This window comes from Neolamprologus brichardi, chromosome 13, assembly GCF_056152115.1.
Source record: "Neolamprologus brichardi isolate AB-2024 chromosome 13, ASM5615211v1, whole genome shotgun sequence".
In the NCBI taxonomy this organism is placed as follows: Eukaryota; Metazoa; Chordata; class Actinopteri; order Cichliformes; family Cichlidae; genus Neolamprologus; species Neolamprologus brichardi.
In genome coordinates, this window is record NC_142116.1 from 16,356,554 (window position 1) to 16,383,051 (window position 26,498).

The window sequence follows — 26,498 nt, forward strand, 5'->3', positions numbered from 1 at the left end:
TGTTATCAAATGCTGAATTTATCTAATGCTGACAATTAACTCCCTAGGTTGCAGGACAACAGTTTAACTTTTGTGGGAAAAAAGATTCTGGTTTGACCAAGCAGTGATCAGACAAGAAATTTAGTTGTTAATATAGTTAATTGGGAGATGCTTCCTGCTTGATTGATGCAGCACAAGTTATTTACTGTATAAAGGAAATTGTCCTTTGTGATACTATTTTGAACATGCATTTCTGTTGTCCTGTCAACTTAGTGGGTTAATAGCTGATATGCAAATTGGTTGATCATTCTTAGATTAATGAAAGGTGATTGAATTCTAGCACAAGTGAATGGGATGTGTTGGAGTTTGTTGGAGTGGAGACTCTAAAACACTGAGTTTCCTGTTTTGATGTGCGAGTGAATCCTCCACCCAGATACACAACTCTGAATACATAAGAACAAACTTCTTTTGTGAAGTACATGACAACATGTCACATGTTTTGTGATGACGGGGAAAAGGAAAACTGAATAAAATCTGTGGCCTAAATGAGTGAAAAGTATAGACCTGGGGATTAAACTCATATCTAATAAGATATTAGGCTTATGTTGTGTGTTGTGTGGCTGATGGTTGGTTTGGAGTTAATCTAGCTGATGATTTTTCTTTTGTTGTGAAGTTGAGCCTGCCACTTAGTATGATGGTATGATTTACCCTCCTAAGAGGAGGAGCATGTGTCATGACTTAACAAGGCCTTTTTATTTTGATACTTTCACAGTGCACTGAAAGTTTTGTTTGATGATCTCTGTTGAGCAGATCTGCACGATTAGAACAGAAGCACTATACGACATGTCATTGAGAATATTGTTGCAAGTGAGCTTCTCCACATTAAAATGGGCTCGGGAGAAAGTCACTTATCTGGGACAATTAGAGAGTAAGTTCCTGCCTAAAAAGGATTCAGCGAGGTAATCTGATCTAAACTTCTTCATTTTCTTTTGAAATGGCGTCATTTTGCTGAGGGTGGAAACTAAATGCGACGATAGGTTCCACTATCAGCAAAGAAGGAATGTATGAATGAATGAGTGAAAGAGAAAAAAGAAACTGACTGGTAAAAGCTGACAAAAGCTGACAAGACTTGACCACTACTCAAGGTTAACCTCCACCTAGACAGGACGAAAGGATGGATGAATTTATGTGTGTTTCTTTTTACAGGAGCAGAAAGATGTCAGCAACATTCGAGGTTGTGTGAACTTTGGCCATGCTGATTTAGCTTTTAAATGCCACTTTCTGTGTCTGTGCATCTACCAGGGGTGTTATTTATAGGCTTGTGTTGCTCATAGAGGAAACTGTGACAAAGTGTGTATACATCTGCGCAGCGCTAACATTTGCATTTTCTTCTCTACAGCATTATAGTTCTTCATGTGATTTGATCATGTGATTTATAACAGGGCAATTGGTTAATGTTTTTCTGCCACAGGATTTCTGGGCTTATGTGTGAAGAAACTGTGTTTATAGGTTATGAGTTGGTGATGCTGTTACACTGTGTTTTTGGGAAAATGTGAAGGTTACTTTGACAATGTGAATAACATGTGAGAAATTTCCTGTGTTTAAACTAGTGTCACTTCTTTTCACAGCTATGGATGGTTAACTTTATGGTCTTTTTATAGCACCTCTGGAACCTGTTGACCTGCGCCTGGTCACCAGGATGATCTATGTGTGTTGCTAATGTTTGTTGCATGTAGAGGATTCAGCAGAGACGGACAAGTAACATGAGAAAGCAAATAAGAGATGCAGTGTTTGTGGAATAGTTTAATATGGGGCTCATTAGCTGGCCACTATTGAGCTCCTAGTAATATATGAGTGGAGTGACTTTGCTTAAGGGAAGTCACCGTTTACCTTAATGTTAACTGAGTACATGGGATGATCCATGTCTGAGGCAAATTATGGTAATAATTGTAGTTTACTGATTTGAGAAAGCCTGCACATGATACTTGTCTTGCTGGTGCTGAATACTTTATTACTCTTATGATACAATGGTTTATAAGTATGAAGTTTGATTTCACTTCCAAATCTTGTTTTCCAGGCCATGATGGTGTGTATGCAGGCTCCTGGTGGAGCCAGTTTTTAAGCAAACTTAATATGCAAAACCCACTGACATCTTTTATTGCAGGATTGTAGGTCCGGGGTGGTGCTGCTCCAGAGGTGGAGACGCCCTGATGTTGCTGAGACGTGATCTAGCTAACCTTTTTCTTTCAGACAGGAATCTGGTTTTGATGAGTTGACTTATGGGAGTGTCCATGCGTCAAGAGGAGGGGTCCAGAATTACATGAATTACATGAAACTATGTTTTCTATGTTTTCTAAACTATGTTTTCATGATTGTTGCAGTGATTTGTGGGATTAACATTAACATTTACGGGTATTAAACCTATGCAAATGTTGCATCCAGGTTCAGATGAGGCTTTGATGGCCTATAAGTGAAGTTCACTGAACTAAAGAATGTGGTCAAAGGTCGAGCTGGTTGGGGCCCGTCATGAGATAAGATTTCGGAGCCACAGCAAGGATCAAGAAGCTGCGTTGGAATGAGAGCTGTGCCAGGGGGCTTTCCAGAGGCCAACAGAGGAAATTGTGGACGATAGACGGGCACCTGAAGGATGAGGTGAGCATGCCACGCTCCATCGACAGCGCAGAGGGAGTCCAAGGATGACATCATGATTCTGTGAAAAGCACAGGAACCAGAAGCTATGGTGGTGATGACAGCAGTTTCCTATGAACATCACCTAATGCTGTGTCACTGTACTGTGCATACGATGACACACTGAAGACTGCTGGGATCATAACAGCAGTAAGATAACTGGACCCAGCACCCTTTCCACAGAGGGGTTTTTCTGCAGAGGATGGACAGTAGAAGAGTCATAAGTATCCCCCTCGCAGGACGAAGGCCTGAAGTGAGGTGATGGGGGTTGGTAGAGGCCATAAAACTAGAGTGCTGAAGAGGTCTGCAGCTTTCACGATAGCTGAGACCCATGTTGACAAACAACAAACCCAACTGGTATGTTTGAATGTCTATTCTGCATACATTTGGACTCTGATCCTATGGACAGTGATGGAAACAACTGGAAGATACATTTATGACGTCCCGCAGACCTTAAACCACTCTGCAGAGAGACGTGTGATTTACATGTCTTGCGGAGGAAGCACCACCAAGCTGGGATGTTTTTGAAAATGTTACTTTCTTATTTTAACTATTAAATTAACAATTCATTTGTTTGCTCGTAGGATGCAGTTTGCCATTGGATGAGATCAATGAGGAATGGGATAACTGCTAATACATTTGTTAAACTGTGTACTTTTACAGTAATTTAGGGTGATTGACATATGCTGTGTATAAAAATGTTTGCATTTACACTGTCAGACATAACTGTGATCATAACTGGGGACTTTTCTAGCATAAAGGTCAAAAAGGGGGAAATGTTAGATTTGTATTGTTTATTGTCATTTATGCTTAGAAATATTTAACCATATATGCTTAGAGGTGTATAATTGATTGTGTAGTGATAGGATGTGTGATCCTTAATAGTCTGCAAAGGCTTTGTGTGGATTCCAGAGTGTTCTGGCATTCACGCCCACATTCTGGGAGCATGGGAGAGGGCATACCTTCTCTTATTGTTATATGGTAGGATAAACGTAGCTATATCTGTTTTAGTCTAAGTGCCTTTTGTTTAGATGAACTGCTGGACTTCCAGACCAGCAGGTTTAGGGAAGTCATTTATGGGGTCACACTCTGACCCCCCCCCCCCCCCTTCCCCCCACATACACACACACACACACACACACACACACACACACACACACACACACACACACACACAGGCAAGGTACTTTTTGTTTGTATGTAGACGTCAAATGTTAATGAGCCTATGTATATTCATGTATATTCATGTAACCTCAATGCTATTAAAATGCTGTTAAATCATATAGTATTTTTAATTATACAATCCTGTGATTTCATAGGTATTTAACATGTATTGTCCAAACTCATTAATATATCTTGAGAATAATATAAAATATGTATTTCTGTTTTTATAGGTTTATGGTATATTTACCAGTTTTGGTCAATAATTCTAAAAAAGTACATAACCAACAAAAAATGCACCATTTTTTTTTTATTATACCCTGTGAGGGTTTACAAATACTAAATGGAAATTATTTACTCATAAAAGGAACATTTATAGATGTTGTCACCATTTTCTTGGGATGAATGTGTGAGGTCAAATATTTCATGAATCATACTTTATATGCATTTTTTACGATTTTGGCTGCAGTATGGTGAACAATACCAAAGCCTGGAATAAGTATGCATTTCACATACCACCGTGACCACTGTCACATGAAACCAGGCTGTTATACAGAAATAGGAGAGGCAGGTTACCACCCCAGATGTGTCCTCGTCTGACCGGAGGAAAGCGGAGTGCCAGAAGGCTGCGACCAGCCTTTGGGCCGACGAGGGAAAGCCAAGTCTAAACCACGGCATCTCCCCAACAGTTTTGACCAATTAAAAGCATCATACATAATTCTCTGTAATGTTAAGTAAAGGTCGCTCTCTTTCAGGACATTGGTTAGAGCTAACTGCTTGCAGACTGTGTTTTTCTGAATCAAAGAGATCCATGTACATGCTTATGGGTTGAACTGCTTGAGGCAATAAATGATTAGAAACTTGGATTCAGACTACATCCTTCTTTTACCCAAGATAAAAAGAATGCGCAACAAATGCTTCCATCAAAACACAACATATGTGTTAATTGTCAACAAATCCAAGTAAAGGTACATAAACTACTTTTAATGTCATTTTGTCATCTTTTACTGTCATTTTACTGTAATTTGATTCATATTTTATGTATTAAAAAACAAATTCAGTTTTTCCTCTAAATCCTCCAAAACTTTACAGTAAAAAAATTTCTTTACAGTATAATAATAATGGATTGGATTTATATAGCACCTTTCAAGGCACCCAAAGCACTTTACAATGCCACTATTCATTCACTCTCGCATTCACACACACACCGGTGGAGGCAAGCTACGGTTGTAGCCACAGCTGCCCTGGGTCAGACTGACAGAAGCGAGGCTGCCATATCGCGCCATCAGCCCCTCTGGCCATCACCAGTAGCGTAAAGTGTCTTGCCCAAGGACACAATGACCAGGACAGAGAGCGCGGGGAACGAACAGGCGACCTTCCGGTTACAGATACGCTTCCCAATCCCCTGAGCCACGGTCGCCCGTGTATACAGTTAAACATTTGAAACTAGAACACAGCTACCTAAGCTATGAACTGAAACAACAATTTTTTTTTATGAAGATGCCTTAATTAGATGGTATTTCTTACCTGTTTGCAGATGTAGAGCTTGGACAGCTGTTTTGTGTTTACATTTGCACTCTGACAGAGAGCCAGCAGGTGCCATGGGGCACAGAGCCACAGGAAACAAAGGGGGATCCAGACAAGAACTGTCTGCTCCACACATAGTGGAAGGTCTGGGTCTGGTCGCTTCAGATATGAAGCATTCTGAAGGACACAAACACACATGCATAACAAAGTCCTGCTGCCCTTCTAAGGCAACCAGAAAGAAAAAAATGCAACTGATTAACTTTCTGAAACCAGAAACTGTCTGAAACCAGAAAGTTAATTATTTTCTTTTCTGCCTTTTTGGAAGATGTCTTTCATAGTTGCTGTGACAAATACAAACCATGACCTTCCTGTTTGTCCAATCTGTGTTGAACAGACTGACACAATAACATGAACAGCTTTTTACACGTGCATCTTTCATTTTTACTGCCTTTTAATCAGCATCACTTTTCTTACAGCTTTTATTTCTCCAAAGCATAAAAAAGTTTAAAAAAAAAAAAAATCTTTAAAATAAATAAATAAATAAACGCCAAAAACTATGACATCAACATGTCCCTGACATGGTATTATAAGGTGTTATATGTCTGTTTGCTGTCATTCTCATCTTACATTCCAGACAATTTACTTTGTATGTTACTAGTCTTATATGTTTGTTTGAATTAATTCTTCAGTCTTTCTGCTTGTTTAACTCACCCAAAAAATGGACCCACAGTACTCCTCCAGAGCTGCCGCACACATGCTTTACAGTGATAGCTTCAGTCAACCTCAGCTGACCAGACAAGCCGACGCCTCTCACCCTCTGCCCCACTACTGCCGTGTTTTACACAAATACTGCTGCTTTCTCCTCTGTCCACCCACAGTTCACTGACAATTGTAGGATGTGGCTGTAAGGGACTTTGATCCGTGAAGTTTTTTAAGCAGACAAAAAAAGTTACTTATTGCCTCTACACAGAAACAACATTAATTCAACAGAGAGGTGCTGGATTAGCGTAGAGAATACAAGAATCGAATCTGTGCCTGGTTTCTACAAAAAGTACACTACTGGCTTTCTAGTGAGTCAATCAGAAAATTGAAACGATATAGCAAAATCATTTATAGAATCAAGGTTTGTAATTTGCGCAAATAAGCTCCTGAGAGAGGGAAAAAAGGTGAAGGACTTGCATAAGTCTTACCATGCTCTTTTAACCTACTGAAAAGGGGGAGGGGATTTAGGGATTTGGAGGGAGTGGGGTCATTAGATCCCTTTTGCTGTTATTTTCTACATAAATATTTAAAACCAGTAAGGTTTTGATAAATGACTGTTGTCTGACTTTAAAATAAGAAAAGTACTCTAGTTCCACTTTGTCATAAGTACACATACAGTTGTGGTCAAACATTTACATAAACTCATCATTGATATGAATGTCAGTCTATTTTTTGGCTTTTAATGATTTTTAGTTTTCCAGGATGAAATGATTGTACAGCATACATCCTGAGTCACTTTAAAAAACAAGAATTGGGTGCACAGGATGAATTTATTTTGGATTTTCTCTAATCAAAACAGGGTCAAACATATAAATACGTGTCCACTAATATTTGGTCAAACGTCCCTTTGTAAGTTACACCTCAGGGTGACATTTTTGGTTGCTGTCAACAAGATTCTGGAGTAATTATGGCTGGATATTTGACCAATCTTCTGGACAGAATTGGTAGAGTTTAAATGGGTGCGTTTTCTAGCATAGAACCGGTTTTTAAGTGTAATCCACAAATTTTCAGTAAGGTTGAGGTTAGGGTTAGGAAGACCATTCCCGAAGCCTAATATTAGCCTGTTTTATCCATTCCAAAGCCAGTTTTAATAGATGGATGTAAATGGATGCAGAGACCTGATGAACAGACTGATAACATTGTATCAAAAAATAGTTTTTTGAAATTAAAACCATTTAAGCATGATTTCAGAAAGAAATTTTATTTTTCACACATAAAATGTGTTACATATACAATATGTTTTCCCTATGTTGTTCCCTATAGATACGACACATATGTCAGTGTTTCTTTACATAAAAGTAAAATCAGGTCTTCACAATGAAACCTACAAATAAAACACATACACAAAAAATTGTGCCTTAAATCTTCCCTAAAAGAACAGTAGAAGTATAGATTATAAATGTGTGTTGCTTTCTAGTGTTATCCCAGCATCCTTTGCCATGGCGTAGAAATGACCTTCCTTTTCAAGCAGGTTGCTCGGCGAATCAAATTCCACTATTTTTCCAGCATCAAGCACCATTACCCTGTTGGAAAGACACACAGGATTTAATAGTAGCCCACTGAGAAATGTCCATACTGTGTGGCTTTGGCAGGCCCAGCTCAAAAGTGAAAACTGATGTGTAAATATTTGTGCTGTCTCTGTGAACAGTTAACTCAGGGGAGATACAAACAGACACTGGAGGGAAAGGGTACGCTCATTATTCTAAGGAATCAAAGTTTAAAGGGTTACACAAATAGTGCTGCCTTTTATTACAAGGTTGAGGTCAGGACCAATCTGTTGTACTGCTAGTTGTTCACTTTTATAATGTCCTGCTAAACTAGCAGAACTATCTAGCAGATACCCATTTAAAGATTCATTGAATCCAAGTGAAGTTACTAGTGATGTAACTTCTTGACAAATTTGAGGCTAACTTTGACCTCACACATGTGGAACTTTTGTTACGTTAACTGCTGAAACACCAAAGTATAAACCAAAACAGAACAGAAATGGAAAGCAAAATAATCTAAGTAATGAAAAGAACACACAGAAGACCTACAAATGCACAGTATCAGATAGTCGGCTCAACATCTTAGCCAAAATAAAGTAACTTACAGTAAAGTAAGTTTAGGTTAAGGTAAAGTCCAAATGTTAAAACTACTAATGGAAAACAGAGAGTCAGTACCCCTTGGTCTAGATCATTTGGTGAAATATTACTCTCATGTATTAGATTAGGAGTGGGTTTAAAAAAATCAATTTACTGATTCAAATCATTTTTATTTTGAATAATGCAATATCGATTCAGTAAATCCTGAAATCCTTTTTTAATATAAATGTATTTTCCAGAAACACCAGCTTAAAGCTTACCAAACTATTTCAGCAATCACCATATAGCTAAACTAAGGTAAATGGATTCCACGAAAAAGATGTAAACACAAAGCAAGATCCGACGGCACGTACATGTACATGCTGTTGGGTGCTGAAAGCTGATATCTCATAGATTCTCAAACTACATGTTTTGTCAACCTCAGATTACAGAGGTAATCAGGTAAAATTACAGATTTTGTCACTTTCTGACCAAAATTCACTAAACCAGAAGTAAAAGAAGACCAAACTTATGCTTCATGTCAGAAAAACATTGTCATGAATTCCAAAAATTTCATCCAAAAATGTTAAGGGAAAAGGTATAACTCACCTAGAGCTGTCCATGATACTCTGCAGGCGGTGGGCGATGGTAAGGACTGTGCAGTCTGAGAACTCTTTGCGGATGGTGTTCTGAATCAGGTTGTCTGTCTCCAGGTCAACAGCTGCCGTGGCTTCATCCAGAATTAGGATACGTGACTTTCTCAGGAGAGCTCGAGCCAGACACAGCAGTTGCCTCTGCCCAACACTGTATTGTATTAAAGAATTGATATCTTAAGAGGTTTTTTTGCAAAAGAAAAAAGTAAAGCACAAATGACACTCATGTGTTCAAATAAAATTAAAGTTTATGTATGTTTTGCAGAACATTACATAAGGTTTAGAATAACGAACTGTACAAAACGTATACTTATATATAACTTATACCCAGAGGCCGTATTGTTAATTTTATTACCCACCTGAGGTTTTCTCCTCCCTCTGCCACTTTGTGCTGTAACCCTTCCTGCAACCCTGATACATAGCTCTTTAGATGAGAGAGCTCCAGCACTCTCCAAATCTCCTCATCACCGAACTTGTCAAATGGATCCAGATTCATCCTCAATGACCCCGAGAACAAAACGGGATCCTGTGCACACGGGATTACAAATATCAGTGTAATTTTATAAATATCAAATTCTTTGACAAGGTTATTGTTCATATTGATGTGTATACCTGTGGTATAATTGTGAGTCTGTGTCTCAGGTCATGCAGGCCTATTGTAGCGATATCTACATCATCAATGAGGATGCAACCTTCAGCAGCTTCAATAATTCTAAACAGGCAGTTGGTAAGACTTGATTTCCCAGCTCCTGTGCGACCGACAATACCAATCTGAATGCAGTGAGAGAAAACACATAAGATCAAAATAACAGCTGGCGCATATTTGAAAAAAAAAGTCTACTAATTTTTCTTTCTGGATATAAATTGTATTTAACAGTATAGCAATAAATAATGCAATAATAAGCAAATATACTCAGTCTTTACTTAGTTTGTAAAGGATCTTAGACATTTCAGTAATGTTATGTGTTACAGAAAGAAGCAACATTTTTCAGAGGTAGCAGATATTTTATAGTGCTTATAGTCATCACTGCTATTTGTAGTAATTCCGTGATATATGTTGTTGCAATGCAGACAGTCTTTACTCAGTTTTACTTTGACACCAATATTTCAAAGTTGTCAGTGTTTGATCTTACCCTAATCCATTGGGGACTCTGTTGTCCTATTGGGAGACTTCAGTGCATACATGGGGAACAACAGGGAGACCTGGAGGGGCATGACTGGGAGGAACGGCCTCCCGGATCTGAACCCGAGCGGTGTTTTGTTGTTGGACTTCTGTGCAAACCACAGTTTGGACATAACAAACACTATGTTCTAACATAAGAGTGTCCATAAGTGCATGTAGCACCAGGATGCTCTAGGCCACAGGTTGATGATGGATTTTGTAATTGTATCACCAGACCTGTGGCCATATGCTCTGGACACTCAGATAAAGAAAGGGGCTGAGCTGTCAGCTGATCACCACCTGATGGTGAGTTGGATCAGGTGGCGGAAGAGGACGCTGGACAGACGCTGGTGCACCTAAATGTATAGTGAGGGTGTGCTGGGAATTGCTTAGCAGAGGCCCCAGTCTGCGAGATCTTCAACGCACACCAAAAAACTTCTTGGTGGCAGAGCCCCTGGGGTGGATGAGGTATGCCCTGAGTTCCTGAAGGCTCTAGATATTGTAGGGCTGTACTGGTTGACACACCTCTACAATGTTGCGTGGACATCAGGGGCGGTACCTATTGATTGATAGATGGTTCCCATTTTTAAGAAGGTGGACCGGAGGGTGTGTTTCTACTATGGGGGATCACACTCCTCAGCCTCCCCGGGAAAGTCTATGCCAGGGTGCTGGAAAGAAGGGTCTGTCCGTTAGTCGAATCTCAGATACAGGAGGAACCATGCGGTTTTTGTCCTGGTTGTCGAACACTGGACCAGCTCTTTATCCTCTCAAGGATACTTGAGTGTGCATGGGAGTTTGCCCAACCAGTCTACATGTGTTTTGTGGACATGGAGAAGGCATTCGACCATGTCCCTTGGAGTGTCCAGTGCTCCAGGAGTATGAGATCCTTGGCCCATTGCTACGGGCCATTCAATCCTTATACAACCGTTGCAAGAGCTTGGTCCGCATAGCTGGCAATGTCAGGCTTGTTCTTGTCTGGTGATGGGCTCTGCCAGGGCTGCTCTTCTGTTCATAATTTTTATGGATAGAATTTTTAGGCGTAGCCAAGTGACGGAAGGCTTTCACTTGGGTGGTCTCAGAATCTCATCTCTGCTTTTTGCAGATGATGTGGTTCTGTTGGCTTCATCGGGTAATGGCCTCCAGCTCGCACTGGAACGGTTTGCAGCCGAGTGTGAAGCGGTGGGAATGAAAATCAGCACCTCCAAATCTGAGGCCATGGTCCTCAGCAGGAAAGCAAAGACCCAGGAAACCATGGAGAGATTATATCTCTTGGCTGGCCTGGAAACGCATGGTGTTCCCCTGGATAAGCTACCTAGTCAGAGGAGGTGACTAGGTAGAGGGAGGTCTGGGCTTCTCTGCTTAGGCTGCTGGCCCCGCGAATCGGTCCTGGATAAGCGCAAGAAGATGGATGGATGGATGTATTGATAGCAATGTTGAATATTCCAGCCTAGCAAAAAAAAGTTTGGGAACAACTGCCCATAGACTAGTTACATGTTTACATATCACAGCTGATTATAATTTAAAGTAATACACATAATGTATGAATTAAAAAAAAAACTGATAGTTCACATTATTTTTACAGTTTAATTATATGTAATTACTGTCAACACAGATTTATCTGTGGCATCTTTCTTGAGTAACTGATTAATAGATTTGTCTATAAGACATTAAAAAACCCCAAACAATAGAATGTCAATGTCTTACAGCACAAAGTCCAAATTATAAATTTCAACGTAAATAGCTTTTCTAAACTCAAATACAAAATAATGTGCAGGTCTGTATCTGGAAGCTACATTTTAGATACAGTTGGCCAATCTCAGCCAGCAGAAAGCTTGCACACGTTGTTAATAGTTAACCTTTTAAATTAAAAAAAATAGTGGGACAATTTTATATATTATGGATTTTTCAATGAGAGAGAAAAAACTTCCCAATGATTTAATGTCCATCCAATTTTTTTCTTTTTCTTTTTTAGCAGTACATGCTTTTGTATCTTTGGTTAACATATCAGATACAGTAAAACCTATAACTTTTACAGGAACTTTATACATATATGGAGACTCTCCCTCTCACGCTCACACACACACCTTCTCAGTGCTGTTGATGTCACAAGTGATTCCATGCAGCACTAAATCCAATTCAGGTCTGTAACGGACTTTGTAGTTCTCAAATTGCACTCTTCCTGCCTCTGGCCATGTCTGTGGAGGTCGAGTGTCAGTTACCCAATCAGCCTGTACCAACAGAAAAAGAAGCAGAACGCATGTGTAATATAATACAAAAGCTATCAAATTGAGCTAAGGTAGCTCTTTTATATGTTGTGCATTAATATTAAAAACCAAGATAGATAGGAAATAAAATTATACAGACGCCATACATACAGACATGCACGCATACACCACTAAAACAAAGGAAAAAAAGAAAACTTAAAAAGATGTCACGCTTGGTAAAAAATTAAATAGCTCAAATGAAATTATGCAACCAAGATTAACAATCAAGGCCAAGTGTACATGTGCAATGTTATATTCTAACTCAGATTAAATTCAGTATGAACAGCTCATGATGGGACGTGCTAATCAGTGCAGCTCTGGTGCCATTATGAATAAACAACCCAACTCAAATATAACAGATGGAGTTCAAACATGTGAAATCAAAAGTCAGTGAAACATAAAATGAAATTGTTGCATCAAAATCTTGTTTGTTTGACAGTTATCTGAACTATTATCGGTAGTATGTTAAGAAACAGTGGAGAAACAGCAGCTGGGAATAAAAGTATTATCACTGTACAGAGAGCAAACATTGCAGTTGATGTCGCACCCAAGCTTATTAGATTCCTGTTGAACTGTCAGAGTTACAATAAACTCACAGCCTGCGGAAATCTTAAAATTCATGTCCTGTTTAAGAAAAGATTAGATTTTAATTTAACCAAAGTATAAATAATGTCGTATGGCAGCATGGTAGTTAGCACCCACACACCCTATGGTAGCCGGGATAGGCTCCAGCATCCCCGTGACCCAGACAAGGATAGACATAAAGAGAATGGATGGATGGATAAATGTCTTGCTCACAAAGTATTTCTACATGCCTCGCTCTTAAGCTGAGTGTATTCGTTCACTCTCTCCACAGCTATAATATTGGTCTCCAGCGCTGAGGTCGTCATCACCAGCCAGTTGAGGGTCTGGGTTACCTGCAGAACCCCAACAGGAGAGAGGTCTGTGTTTACATCATTTCTGCATTTTAGTAATATCACACATATAAACACTGATGAAATAAGGATAAATTCTGAGTGTTTTTGTGACATACATTTAGGGCATATGATACAGATAGGCCAACCACATTACTGTCAATAGAATCTCTGGAAATGACAGCAAACAGAGCAGCAAAAAACACCACCAGGTTTCCAACAAACTCCAGACGTATGGCCAGCCATCTGTCAAGAAAACAAATCCCACAAATATGCACACAAACAAATTTTAGGGTCTCATCAATTAGCATCACATGCTTATCTGTGTTTGCAGCTACACTGTTCAATGTCTGACCTTTCAGACACGATCCGCAGGTAGATACTTTTGAGGTTCTCATCTATAGTTACTTCATTGTGTTTAAGAAACCTTTCTTGATGCTTGTAGGCTCTTATCACTGACAGGCCAGACACCGTCTCAGCAAAGTGAGAGTATATCGGTGAGCGAGACACCGAGTCCAGCCGGCGCAGCTGTCTTGAAGCGGCAATATAAAAGCGCTGGGTGTAGAGAGAAAGACAAAACAAAATCAGTTTGCATTTCATACTATAGGAAAGTTAGGGTAGCTTTTTTACCTTGTTTAGCTTACCTGTACAAAGAAGTAGATCAGGGCCAGAGGAATGATAACTATGGCAAAGAACGGAGTTGCCAGGCAGATGACAAATACTGTCCCCAGTACAGACATCAGACACAGAAGGCAGGAGCGCAAGGAAGCAGGAATGGCCTCATCTATGGTAAAAATGTCCTTTGGGATAATATTCCAAGAGTTAGTATTTATTAAAGTCACAGGTCAATTTGAATTATAATGCACATTTAAAGACATAATAAGTCCATATCTAGCAAAATTATAAGTGTAAATAATACTAGAAGAATGAATTCAAGTATTATAAAAGCTAAAGTCAGGATATTGGAGAAAATGTCAATGATAAGTCATGGATGTTCATCAGTGACTAAACACTTTTAAAGTTTTGAGTTATTCCAAAGATTATAGCTGAGTCAAAGAATATAGTCTTACAGCCACTCTAAAGACTTAATAATTTAATAATTAATTATTAGTCCATTAAGACCCTTTGGCTGTTATAAGTAGGATTTGAGGATACAAGAGAAATTAGCTCCTTCTTCCCTTTTTCTACAAGTGGCTGAATTTAGTAGCAGCAGCTAACAGAGACAACAGCACTACAACCATATTACTGGATTACAGCAAATTGTTTTGATTTGGTACTGTGTAAATAAAATAAAATAAAATAGATCAGTATATTGATTTATTTCATATGTTGTGTTTATACACCACTCTGCATTTAATTATTAATTATTATTAATCTCTGGCTCTCTTCCACGGCATGTCTTTGACTCGTCTCCCTTCTTTCACCCTCAAACAGACGGCGTCTCTAAGTCTAGTTTTGCCAGAAGTTTCTTCCTGTTAAAAGGACGTTTTTCATTCCAACTGTCACCAAGTACTGACTCATAGGGAGTCATCTGATTGTTTGAGGGTTTTTTCTCGATTGTTGTAAGATACCATTACAATATAATGTACCTTCAGTGACTGTTACTGTGCGTCAGCACTAGATAAATAAAATTTAACTGAACTATATACTTGAGGAGGCAATTGGGAAGAAAGCCTCTTTAAAGAAAGACTTAAAGAACGAACAGTTTCTTTACATTTCCAAGCTACAGATTTTGCATAGGTGCATGGACTCAATTAGAGGTTGGATGGCTGATAACTTTCTTCAACTTAATGAGGTGAAAACTGAAGTCCTTGGTTGTGCTCCTAAAACAATTGTACCTATGGTTATGGAAATCTCAGGGTCATGTTCTATATTTGCCAAACCTTCTATCAGGAACCTTGGTGTAACTTTTGACTCAGCTCTGACTTTGGACATTCATGCTAAATCTCTGGTCCACTCCTGATTTTATCACTTGAGAAATATTGCTAAGCTGAGTTCCATTGTATCACACTCAGAACTGGAAATTGTCATACATGCATTTGTTTCATCTTGTTTGGAGTATTGTAATTCTTTGTTCACTTGTCTATGGAAAGCCTCTTTGGAGCATCTGTAAGTTGTTCAGAACACAGCTGCAAAGCTTCTGACCAAGACTTCTAAGTACTCCCGTGCCACATGCCTGCTGATCCAGCTGCACTGGCTCACTATTAAATTCACTTTAAGATTAAGATTATGACTCTGACGTTCAGGGCCCTGCATGGAAAGCACCAACATATATCAGTGATCTTTTACATCTATACATGCTCAGCAGGTCCCTGAGGTCATGTGATCAGGGCTTGCTGGTTGTCCATTATATGAGGCTGAAAACAAAGAGCGACAGAGCTTTAGTAACTGTGGCCCCCAGACTGTGGAACTCTCTTCCTTTGAACTTGAGATCTGTGGACTCAGTGGTCTCTTTAAAAAAAACAGCTAAAAACTCATCTTTTTAAACTTGCTTGATTTTTGTTTATATGTTTTAACTTCTCTGTGAAGCACTTCGTGATATTTATCTTGAAAGGTGCTATACAAATAAAATTATACTTACTTTTACTTTAACAATTTTAAGAATATTTAGGGTTGTATTCAAACATTTAAGCTAAAGTGGGAAAAATTAAATAATACAAGTAGATATACAACTTGCAGCAAACACAAAAAGCTTTTTTAATGTTAAATTTAATGTTTAGTTTTTTAATTTTTAGCACTGTTATTTTAGAAATGACATTAAAAACTAGTTATACTTTGTATTTGTAATCATACAAGCCACAAGTTTTTAATTTTTTTAATTAACAAATTTATGAAAAGAATCCTTAAAAAGTGAACTACAAGACCCTACTTTGGCAAAGCGGTTGATCACTCTTCCAATAGGTGAAGTGTCAAAGAAAACCATAGGAACTCGCAGGATGTTGTTAAGAAGTCGTGAATGCAGGATACGAGATGCATCAATGGAAGCATTGGCTAGGAGCAGTGTGCCAAGGAACACAAAGAGACCTGCAATAAAAACAAGAAAGTTTCTAAATAATAGAACTACATAACAAAGGCAAATCCACCGTGAACATAACATTGAACTTACAGTAACACTCAGGTGTGCTTTTTCCTGCCTACTGATATAGAATGGTTGTTATTATTATTAGAAAATAATAATAGGGCAATAACGACAGAAGAAATTGTGTTTAACTTTTTTCATATTCAATTCTTATTTTTATGGGAAAAAAATAGTTCAATCAGCAATATATGCTCTGCATGTAGTTCAAGCTGAACCAAGGTCCAAATTGACAGTCTTGATCATTTGTCCTTAATTTACAATATAAAACATCTGGAATAAAACATATAACTCTGACATATAATTTGTCCCCAGTTTACATGATAGAATAACCGGCACTATTTCCTTGTTATCCATGGCAGCATTGACAATTCAATGATAATTTCAATAATTTCCTGGGGTATATTGATATCAACTATTCTTCCATTAGATTTCAATTTATATTAAAATAATGGAAAAAATTTTTTTTTGAAAGGTGTAAATAAAATACTGTTAAAGGACAAATAAATAACATGTCATGGTCCTGAGTCTGAGGACTCGGTGTTTTGTTTCTTTCTATTATTCTTTGTTCTCGGTTATTCTGTTTTGTCTTTTGTTTAGGGTTGCTATGTGTTAGTGTTTTTGTTTCATGCCTGCCTGTGTTCTCTCTGTCTGTCCATGGTATTATTGTGTCTGCTCATGAGTCTGCCTGTCAAGTTCGGTGTCCGGTCTGGTTCTCTGTGTCTGTTGGTTTCCTGTTTTATTTTGAAAGTTCATGTCTCATGTCAGTGTGTTCAGTTTTACCTCTCCCCTGTCTCGTTAGCCTAATTGCTCCCAGCTGTGTCTCCCTCCTGTGGCCCATTCCCTGATTACTCCCCATGTATTTAAGCCCTGTGTTTTCCTGTGCTCTCTGTCGCGTCGTCTGATTGGTTCCATGTCTGTCTGCATTATTCTATGTTACCCAGTACTCATTCTGCGTCTCTCTGCCATCTCCCTTTGTGCATTTTGTTCCTCCTCCCGTGAGTGTCTGGTTTAAGTTTTGTTTGTTAGTTTTCCCAGTTTAGGTTTGTTTACTCCCTGCTCTGCTCTTCTTGTTTTGTCACCTTCTCACCGCTGTAAATAAACACTCACTCGCACCCCAGCCACTGTCTGCTTTTGGATCCTCCTTCCTCACCTCCACACGACTGCCGCCCCAGCCGTGACATAACAAATGTTTTCCCTCCCTTTGTACTCCTCTGTATTTTTTCACTCATCTCGTCCTTCTCCCTTTATTTATTTTCCATTTAAATAAAAATAACTGTTGGTGATAAACTCAGTCTCAGGCTGCTCTTAATGTTGCAGTGAGTAAGATAACTTGAGCCTTTATATTTAGTAATAGTGAGTTTAAAAATTACTGTAATTAACCATCTCTTTACTTCCTGGATGTTTGGCTCCTTGTTGTACAACACTTCCACTTTCCACATGACATCATCATCATACTGATTGCATTGCTCTAGTTTAATTATCTTTCTACCCACCTTCTTCAAGCATATCTTTCTACTATCTCCCCTAAGTATCCACAAGTATCACATGTGGAGTTCCCCAAGGTTCCATCTTGGGACCCCTTCTGTTTAACATTTACATGCTCCCACTGGCACAGATGATAAAGAACAACAAAATAAATTATCATAGCTATGCAGAAGACACACAAATATATATCACAATGTCAAAACTGAAGTAATAGTCTTTGGAGGCAAAGAAAAACGATTACAGGTCACCAGAGAACTTTAATCTATACACCTAAAAACCACAAACCAGGTGAGAAATTTGGGTGTAGTGATGGATGCAGACCTAAACTTAGAAAAACACATTAAGACAATAACAAAATCAGCTTACTATCACCTCAAGAATATATCAAGGATAAAAGATCTGATGTCTCAACAGGACCTGGAAAAACTAGTCTATGCATTCATCTTTAGCAGGCTTGATTACTGTAACAGCATCTTTACAGGTCTACCTAAAAAATCAGTCAGACATCTACAGCTCATTCAGAACTCTGCTGCTCGAGTCCTCACTAAGACCAAAAAAGTGGACCACATCAGTCCAGCTCTGAGGTCTTTACACTGGCTGCCTGTCCGTCAGAGGATAGACTTTAAAGTTCTGATGCTGGTCTATAAAGCTCTGAATGGTTTAGGACCAAAATACATCAGTGACCTCCTGACCCAGTATGAACCTTCCAGATCCCTCAGGTCATCTGGATCCGGTCTTTTATCAGTTCCCAGAGTCAGAACCAGACACGGAGAAGCTGCCTTCAGCTTTTATGCTCCATATATCTGGAACAAACTCCCAGAAAGCCTCAGATCAGCTGAAACACTCAGTTTATTTAAATCCAGGTTGAAGGTCGTATTCTCAGCTGCATTTGAATAAAACACTAAATCCACACTTTTAAGCTTAAATTTCAAAACTTATATTTTAACTACTGATTTTATCTACTGTTCTGATTTTATCTACTGTTTTTTTTTAATAAATTTTAAATCATGCTTTTTTTTCTTTCTTTTTTATTTATTACCTTGTTGTTGAATTGTGCTATATAAATAAACCTGCCTTGCCTTGCCTAATTCCTATTATTGCTGGAAATCCATTTTGCTAAGATGGGCCATCAGAGTTTAATCATTAAATAGCTTAACTGAATTCTGTATATCAATACATTCCTCATAATTGTCTCTACTTATTAACCTAAAAAGTTATAGGTGCCTATGCACTTTGCAGCATGGGTCCCTGTGACAAAGGACCGAACGCACACAGTGCACAAGTCCTCTAGTACAATAAAAAAACTGGATGTTTAGGTTGTCTATATAGCGCTCTAAAAACGAGTGTATCCTAAATAGCAGGGTATGGAATTTTCCTTACTTTAAGACATAAAGTTGCTTAATGTTAACTTACATGAACCTGAAAATATTTGCAAATACAAAAGGAACGACGAACGACTGTTCAGTTACCCTGAGCCACTCCAAGAGCTCCGAACACTCCCACCCTTGTGTCCCTCTTCCAGGAAGGGTATGTCATGTTGTAGTACTCCACAGAATCACCGGTCCAGTCACTCAGCCACAGATTCTGACCGGTGAAAGCAGCGGTCTGGATGAAGTAAATCAGGAAAACCATGGCAGAATATCCCCAGCCCATGGCTCGTTGGTACTGCAGGAACACTGCAAGCTTCACCTGGAAATCAGCGCGAGACGGCACTCAGGAAACAGGCTATCATTTGTTGTAATCTTGCGCTAGTTGTACAAAAACATTTTGTTACCTGTCCTGTTTCCATAGTTTCCTTCTCTATAAGCTTCTGGCCTTTCTGTGGTTCATCAACATTTGCAGATTTTGTAAGGGAATTATTTCTTCTTAATCTGACACTAAAAATGAAAAAAAAAATGAAATGAACATTCTGCTAAAGATGCTATTTGAAACAAGCTGTTTCCCTGGTTTCATCTATAACTGGCCTGCCATTGCGCTGGCTGCGGGAGATGCTGTTTTCTTGCTCCAGTGTAAGAGAAACAGTGTCCTCCGAAGCACCGTCAGGTTGGGCATTGTCTCCGCCTGGGAAGAGCTCAATGTCTTCTGCATCCTGGCCCTCACCTAAATTAACAATATACATGGTGTTTTACATATATGGCAGTAATTTATGGTACTTGGGTCAATATGTGAACAACATCAACACAAAGTTTTTATAAAAGATGACAAAAATAAATTTAATCCATTCATATTAGTGGTATCCTGAGACTATTACCAATGTTATTCTGTTCCCTTTCAGACCGTGCAATATTACCCAACAGTACCTTATTGAATATTTGTTTCATCCCCCCCATCATACGCTGCTACTCCCTTTATTCTATTGCACAATACTATGTCACTTTCTAGAATCGCCTGCACTGATAGTTAAGTTATTTATTCTCCATGATATAGTTATATATATTACTTCGTTAGAGTTATTTGATACTATGCCTTTCACTATCCTACTGTATATTACTGTATACTGCTATTCTTATTGTATATATTGTATATATTATTCATCTGTTCCTCTGTCTCTCCTGCTGCTTTGAGCATGTACATGACAAAAGAATTTCCCTCGGGATAAATACAGTTATTCTTATTCTTATATAATTTTAGCATAGGTTTTGGTTTCACAACTAACAGAACATGTAATGTGTGCAGATTATGTTGCTAATATACTAAGAAAAGGTTGTAATCACCTGTTTCTGAATTTCTCTGCTCTTTGGCATATGTGTCGAGAAACTTAGAAAAAGTTCCTCCACTGGCACGAAGGTTTTCATAGGATCCAACTTCAGAAATGACTCCATTCTCCAAAACCACTATTTCATCCACGTATGGCAGGAAGCTTATGCCATGAGTCACCAGGATACGAGTCTGTATGGTCAGCGATATATGAGACTCAAGTGCATTCACCAATCAAATAAATGAAAATATTAATATTTATAAAGCATATAAACACATCTACTGTATATCTCTCAGCCTGACTTTAAAACCAGTATAAATTCACTATCAGATGAGAAGTGTTGCAAAAGCAGTAATAAAGCATATTAATTGAATTTAAAGCAGGCGCTAATAAAGTTCAAATGAGATAGTAATTAATAATAGAGTAAAGATATCCAAAGTTTAATGATTTTTAATAGACAATTATTAGAAGAATTAAATATAAATTCAACAATAACAAAAATACTGAACTGACAGGATTTACAAAAACATTGTAATTATTAAAGACAAAGAAAGAAAAATGAAAATTTATTAAATTGTATTTATCAAAAAGAGAATATAATTCAGTTCACAGACTGACTTGACAATAATTGGTTTAATCATTTAAAAATCATTTATAAAGCCATGTTTCCCAGTGTTTTGGGTTTAATTTCTATTTCCAGTTTATTAGTTATTCGTGGTTTTGTTCTCTTGATGTTATTTGTTATTCTGGTTTCTAGTTTAAGTCACTGTCTTCCTTGTGTTAAATGTGCCATGTTCCTTCAGTCTGTCTCTCCATGTCAAGTCCGCATCTTTGTGAATTGTCTCTTAGTTCTTGTTTTATTTTGATAGTCCCAGTCCTATGTGTCTAGTTTTGCTTCTCCTTGTCTCGTTATGTATAATGAACCCAGCTGTGTCTCCCTCCTGTTTCTCATTCCCTGACTGCTCCTGTGTGTATACAAGCCCTGAGTTTTCTCCTTCTTTTTATTGGTCCGTCTGTGTTCCTCCGTGCTGTTCTCTCTGCTTGTTGGTCTTTGTGTTACCTCCCAAAGGTTTCCCTTTAGGTTCTGCACATGCCATCACCACTTCTGTTTGTATTGTCATTGTGTAAATAAAGCTCACTCTCATTTAAGTCAGTGCCTGCATTTTGGGTCCTATCTCACCTCCACATGGCTTGCCTTGCTAGCCGTGACATTTTCTAACTTGTAATTCTATTTCCAAGTGGCTTTCATTCCTAACCTTTCATTATTAGCTATTCCGTTATCTTGGTCATTTAGTGTGATATTTAGCCTATTGTAACCTCTACATAATGCTCGGGTCCTGGGTAAAATGAGGTAAAATACTACAAATTAGACACCATGTTTTCTATGCAAGTAACAGCTGGAATATCCTGTGCAGATAGTATTTCATGTCAAGATTCATCAGAAGAAATTAAATGGGAAATGGGCAAGTTTTTTTTTCCTTTTTCCTCCCTTTTTTCCTGTAAAATAATTATCAAATGTTTAGCATATGTTTTTAAGCACAAACCTTGTTTTTAAGTATTCCATTGGGTCCAATTACATTTTCAAAAAGATGCTTTCCTACATGGGAGTCCACAGCAGACAAAGGGTCATCTAATAGATAAATATCAGCCTGACTGTAGACTGCTCTGGCTAAGCTCACACGCTGCTTTTGACCCCCTGAGAGATTGATACCCTGAAAAGAGAAGAAAGGAGGGGAAAAGAGACACACTCTTTTAGCCTTTCCTTTATAATCAGAAGAGCTCTTCTGTTTTGTTACTTTATGTATTTAAGAAACAAATATTTTACATGTGTTTAAAATAAACGCCATACACCGCATTTGCATACAGAAAAAATATTTGTGTAACCAAAAACCTGAACCGTTCAAAGTGTAACTCACTTTCTCTCCAATCTCAGTGAGGTCTCCTCCAGGCAGCAGCTCAAGGTCAGGGGCAAGAGCACAGGCCTGTATGACTTTTTTGAAGTTTTCTTCCTCATGTGGAGATCCAAACAAGATATTATCCTTCAAAGTAGCATTTTGGATCCAGGCTTGCTGTGGTACAAAAGCAAGAGAACCCTGGAAAGAAATAGACTATTACTCAAGACAGATCTGTCTTATCATAAAAAACTGGCATTCACAAAATTTCATCCAGACCAAACACTACCATGGCTAGACGGGAAAAAACCCAATTCTTTTACTAGAAATGTTAGAAAACTCCACTGAACTTAGTTTATTCTGTGAGTAAAATGATTTGAGTTATTCCCTTTTCAATATGGATAAAACTGGTCTTTGAACAGGTGGCTTGCCCAGTGGATTTAGCATTGTTTTACATTGTCTTTCTAAAAAAATGATCACACCAAGCTGGAGTAAAGACACTTATGTAATAAAAAGACAAAAAAAGAAACTGGAATTTAATTTTATAAACTAGAAAACTTGCTGAGCAAAAATTCTTATTCTTCTTTTGGCTAATTTCTTTAGGGGTTTAGGGGTAGTCTCAATTTCACAAAAACTGTGCTAAAATGCCTCAATTTGTAGAAAAATATACTTCTTTATTCTGCTGTGGCTGAATTAATCTCCACCAATACTGATGAGTTTAGACCAGATTATGAAAACTGCCTTGAACGAATTAGGCTTTTGCTGTTCTTTGCTTCTATATCTTTGCTTTGTTAGCTAAAGCCTTTAATGTTTAATTATTGCTTATCTTAAAAAAAATAAAAAAAAATTGTAATGTCATTGTTAAAGTCTTTTATGCTTTATTGTTTATTTTATGTGTTTGTTTTTGTTTTATTTTGCATGTTTTTTTGTTTTTTTAACACACACTGATAAATACAAACGGGAAAAAAGCCATTACCCCAATGTTGATAAAACCTTTGGTACTGTGCATCTCTCCAAGGAGGGCTGACATAAGAGACGACTTTCCTGACCCAACAGCTCCCACTACAGCAACCAACCGACCAGGCTCAATGTCCAAATTCACACTGGACACACATAATAACTATACTCAATGCTGTGAACACATCAGGGGCAAATAAACAGACTTGAAAAACTGAAGCAATGCTAAAAAATCCCGGTGAACATCTCACAGTTAATTAAGTTAACTAGTAACTTTTTGATGACCAACACAGACATACTCTTTCAGCAGAGGCTTTGTATCTTTTTCCCAAGCAAAGGAACCATCACATACACTCACAGCAGTATCTAAAAAATGAAAGCAGACCAAGACAGAGCTTAACAGATGATCCGCACATGTAAGAAACTGTGACTAAGCTTCAATCTTCAGCTGTAGAAAAGTGCAAATTCTAATGGTGAACATACTGAAACTGGGGTCTTGGCGCACAATGTCACTGTCGATGTCTTCCCCTGCCAGAAACTTCTCCAGGCGCGTCTTAGACACTGCCGTCTGAAAATTCAAAGAACAGGTTAAGTTTGATTTCATCACAGGCTTGATACATGTGTGTGATGTAGCTCTGTTCACTTACTTGTACAATGGAAGCAATGAGCGTGGGCAGCATGGCAAGAGGAGCTCGGAGGATGTTGAAGAGAGAGATGGAAGTAAAAGCTTTCTCAGCGGTTAACACATTATCATTGCTCACACTAACAAATACTGCAAATGTGGCCAGAGAAACCTGCAAGTACAGACAGTTTAAGAAAAAAGGTTGTTTACCATTTGATTCTAATCTCTGCGAAGCTCTCTGACAGAACTCACCAGAGCTGGACTGCAGCATGAGGTAAGAATGGAGAAGGAGTGTAGGTAGGCAGACTTCTTCATGACTTTTAGTTCTTCCCCTCTAATGTCTTCCACCTGCTTCTGGAAGGATGGCTCCCAAGCATACAGCTTCAGAATCTGGTGGGAGACAAAAGAAAAAGACAGGGAGGAGGCAGTGAGGCAGAAGGAAGGGTGCCGCAGCAGAGCACTTATTGTTCATGACGTCGCTGCAGTTTCACGAAGCATCAAAGCTTTAGATGTAAGGAAGGCATCTACATACACCATGAATACACTGAATAAGGGAGCTCACCTTGATCCCATTTAGAATTTCATTCATGATTTTCATTCTCTTATCTTTAAAGTTCATGTTCTCTATCTGAAAAGAGACACAATGTAGCTCATGTTAAACAGGCAATAAATAAAGTGTTTTGAACAGCAATTTATTCTGTGTAATTCATTTGAAAAAAACCCAAAAAACAACTTTTTCACCAGCAAGAATCGCATGTTGAAAGTTACAGAGATCACTTTCTTCACATTAATGTTAATATTAATTAAACTCCAAAGAAACTTTTGGTCTTTTTATAGAAGGGAGACTGGTCTATGAGAGCAAATCTGTATGTTGACTGTGAGACACGTAGCTGAGCCTGCATGCTATGTCACTCAATTGTCCAACTACTTTTGAGCCTCTGAAAGAGGGGGACTGTATCAAAATCTATTAAACAGTCAATGCAATACTTTAGTTAAACATCTTGAATAAAACTTATTAAATTTATTGTGTGAACTATTTACAGCACTGTAAATAAATGCACTGTTCATCATAAAGAGTCCAGCGTTTGGGTCCTCATTCCTCACATCCTGACGGCCTGCCACTCAGGCCATGACATAAATAATCAATCCAATACTGTAGTTAAACATTTCGAATAAAAAATTACAATTTGCAGTTTAATCTCATTTTGATTATTTGATTTAGAATCTCGCACAGAGGTTTACAGAAGCAAAGAAGATTTGGCAAGTATTTCCCCTGACCTGGAGTTTTCTGGCCTTGGTTGCTAGCACTGCATTGGTTGGAATTATTAACACCATGACTCCCAGTCCTGTCAACACAGAAGGTCCTAACTCCAGCCACAGGAAAACAATGGATATGATGATCTGCAGAGGGCAGGACCACAGCAGGTGGATAAAGTTGGTCACATCATTGAAGCGCTGGGCATCTGCTGACATCAGGTTCACCATTTCCCCTACTGTAGACTCCTTACGAGTGTCATTGGACACCACTAATGCCTTAGAAAAGGGATAAAAAGGGCAAATTAATTAGAATGTGGGGTGAAAATTAAGTAAGAGAAGCATATAAGTGATATTTTTTCTTACTCTGTATGTCACTTAAAAAAAAACCTCCATAACCCTATATATTGAAGAAAAAAAAGCAAAGCTGACTTTCTTTTAGAAATAATGTAAATAGTTTTTGATGTCTAAGGAGTATTTTCTTCATTTCCTCATTTCCAAGATTTGGTAAAACTTCATAAAACAAAAATTATGTATCCTGATTGGCTATACAATCAGGGTCTTCACCAGTAGTGACTGAGAACTCACAAAATGAATCATTAAGATCAATAGTAAAAGTATTGATGGAAACTAGAGCTACAGACTAACACAGGTTTTTTCTGTGACAAGTATGTGCTGATAAAAGTTCGTTAAAACTGAAACATCTGACAACTGACTTAAGCAGAAAATTATGACTAGTAATTTTTTTCTTCTAATGTGTAACAGTGATTTATATTATACAGCATTTGATTATTTTTTTTTCACACCAATGTCAATAAATGGTGTTCTGTCAATCCTGTTTTTACCTTTTTATACACAGCAGCCATAAGTGCAGTGCGAACCTTCATCCCCAGCACATGGCAGCGCTGGAAATACTGCTGTAGGGTCAGAGACTGTAGCAGAGCCACCACCATCAGTAACACTGCATACAAATAGCCCTCCCAGGCATATCTGGATTTGTCCTGAGTGAACGAGATCATCAATCTAGGAAAAACAGAAAAAAAGAAGAAAACAATTTCCTGCTTCATCTTTAGCACTTATCTAACAATGTCCTCATTTCATCCTGCCACTCCTGTTATTGGTTATGAATCACCAGTGTCGAGACATGAGGGACAGAGAAAATTTTAATACCCCCTGCCTTTCTTCTCAACATATCTGAGAGAGGGTGAAAAGGTTTAACATCCAATTTTTGTAATGGGATATATAGTTTTAATCTTTATTTTTATCTTTCTTTATTTTTGATAAAAGATAAATCAAAATATAAGTTTGATCAATATGTTAAATGAGAAATGTAGTTTG

At 38.2% G+C, this 26,498-nt stretch overlaps 2 protein-coding genes across 3 annotated transcripts in view; both read right to left on the reverse strand.

The window, feature by feature from the left end:
• LOC148099919 (ATP-binding cassette sub-family C member 2-like) overlaps positions 1–6,489 on the reverse strand; it is a 32,357-nt gene extending 25,868 nt beyond the window's left edge. Inside the window, exons 1-2 of the mRNA XM_087850237.1 lie at positions 6,067–6,489; positions 5,356–5,532 (exon numbers count right to left, since the gene is read on the reverse strand). Of these exons, the coding sequence (XP_087706363.1) occupies positions 5,356–5,532; positions 6,067–6,111 (222 nt within the window). The 5' untranslated portion in view covers positions 6,112–6,489. The remainder of the gene's footprint in view (positions 1–5,355; positions 5,533–6,066) is intronic.
• An 838-nt stretch (positions 6,490–7,327) lies between these two features.
• Positions 7,328–26,498, reverse strand: part of LOC148099921 (ATP-binding cassette sub-family C member 2-like) — a 32,701-nt gene continuing 13,530 nt past the window's right edge. The window contains exons 9-32 of one of the 2 annotated variants that reach the window (XM_087850239.1): positions 26,006–26,183; positions 25,185–25,439; positions 24,469–24,534; positions 24,159–24,296; positions 23,932–24,078; positions 23,768–23,852; positions 23,584–23,650; positions 23,304–23,430; positions 22,352–22,528; positions 21,980–22,147; positions 20,452–20,626; positions 19,702–19,837; positions 19,512–19,614; positions 19,207–19,426; positions 16,043–16,197; positions 13,818–13,973; positions 13,529–13,728; positions 13,293–13,419; positions 13,075–13,176; positions 12,080–12,223; positions 9,446–9,604; positions 9,193–9,359; positions 8,790–8,984; positions 7,328–7,640 (exon numbers count right to left, since the gene is read on the reverse strand). In XM_087850239.1, coding sequence (XP_087706365.1) covers positions 7,511–7,640; positions 8,790–8,984; positions 9,193–9,359; positions 9,446–9,604; positions 12,080–12,223; positions 13,075–13,176; positions 13,293–13,419; positions 13,529–13,728; positions 13,818–13,973; positions 16,043–16,197; positions 19,207–19,426; positions 19,512–19,614; positions 19,702–19,837; positions 20,452–20,626; positions 21,980–22,147; positions 22,352–22,528; positions 23,304–23,430; positions 23,584–23,650; positions 23,768–23,852; positions 23,932–24,078; positions 24,159–24,296; positions 24,469–24,534; positions 25,185–25,439; positions 26,006–26,183 — 3,577 coding nt within the window. In that variant the 3' untranslated portion in view covers positions 7,328–7,510. Of the gene's footprint in view, positions 7,641–8,789; positions 8,985–9,192; positions 9,360–9,445; positions 11,382–12,079; positions 12,224–13,074; positions 13,177–13,292; positions 13,420–13,528; positions 13,729–13,817; positions 13,974–16,042; positions 16,198–19,206; positions 19,427–19,511; positions 19,615–19,701; positions 19,838–20,451; positions 20,627–21,979; positions 22,148–22,351; positions 22,529–23,303; positions 23,431–23,583; positions 23,651–23,767; positions 23,853–23,931; positions 24,079–24,158; positions 24,297–24,468; positions 24,535–25,184; positions 25,440–26,005; positions 26,184–26,498 lie in introns of those variants that run through there. The other variant, XM_087850240.1, reaches the window with a different exon arrangement.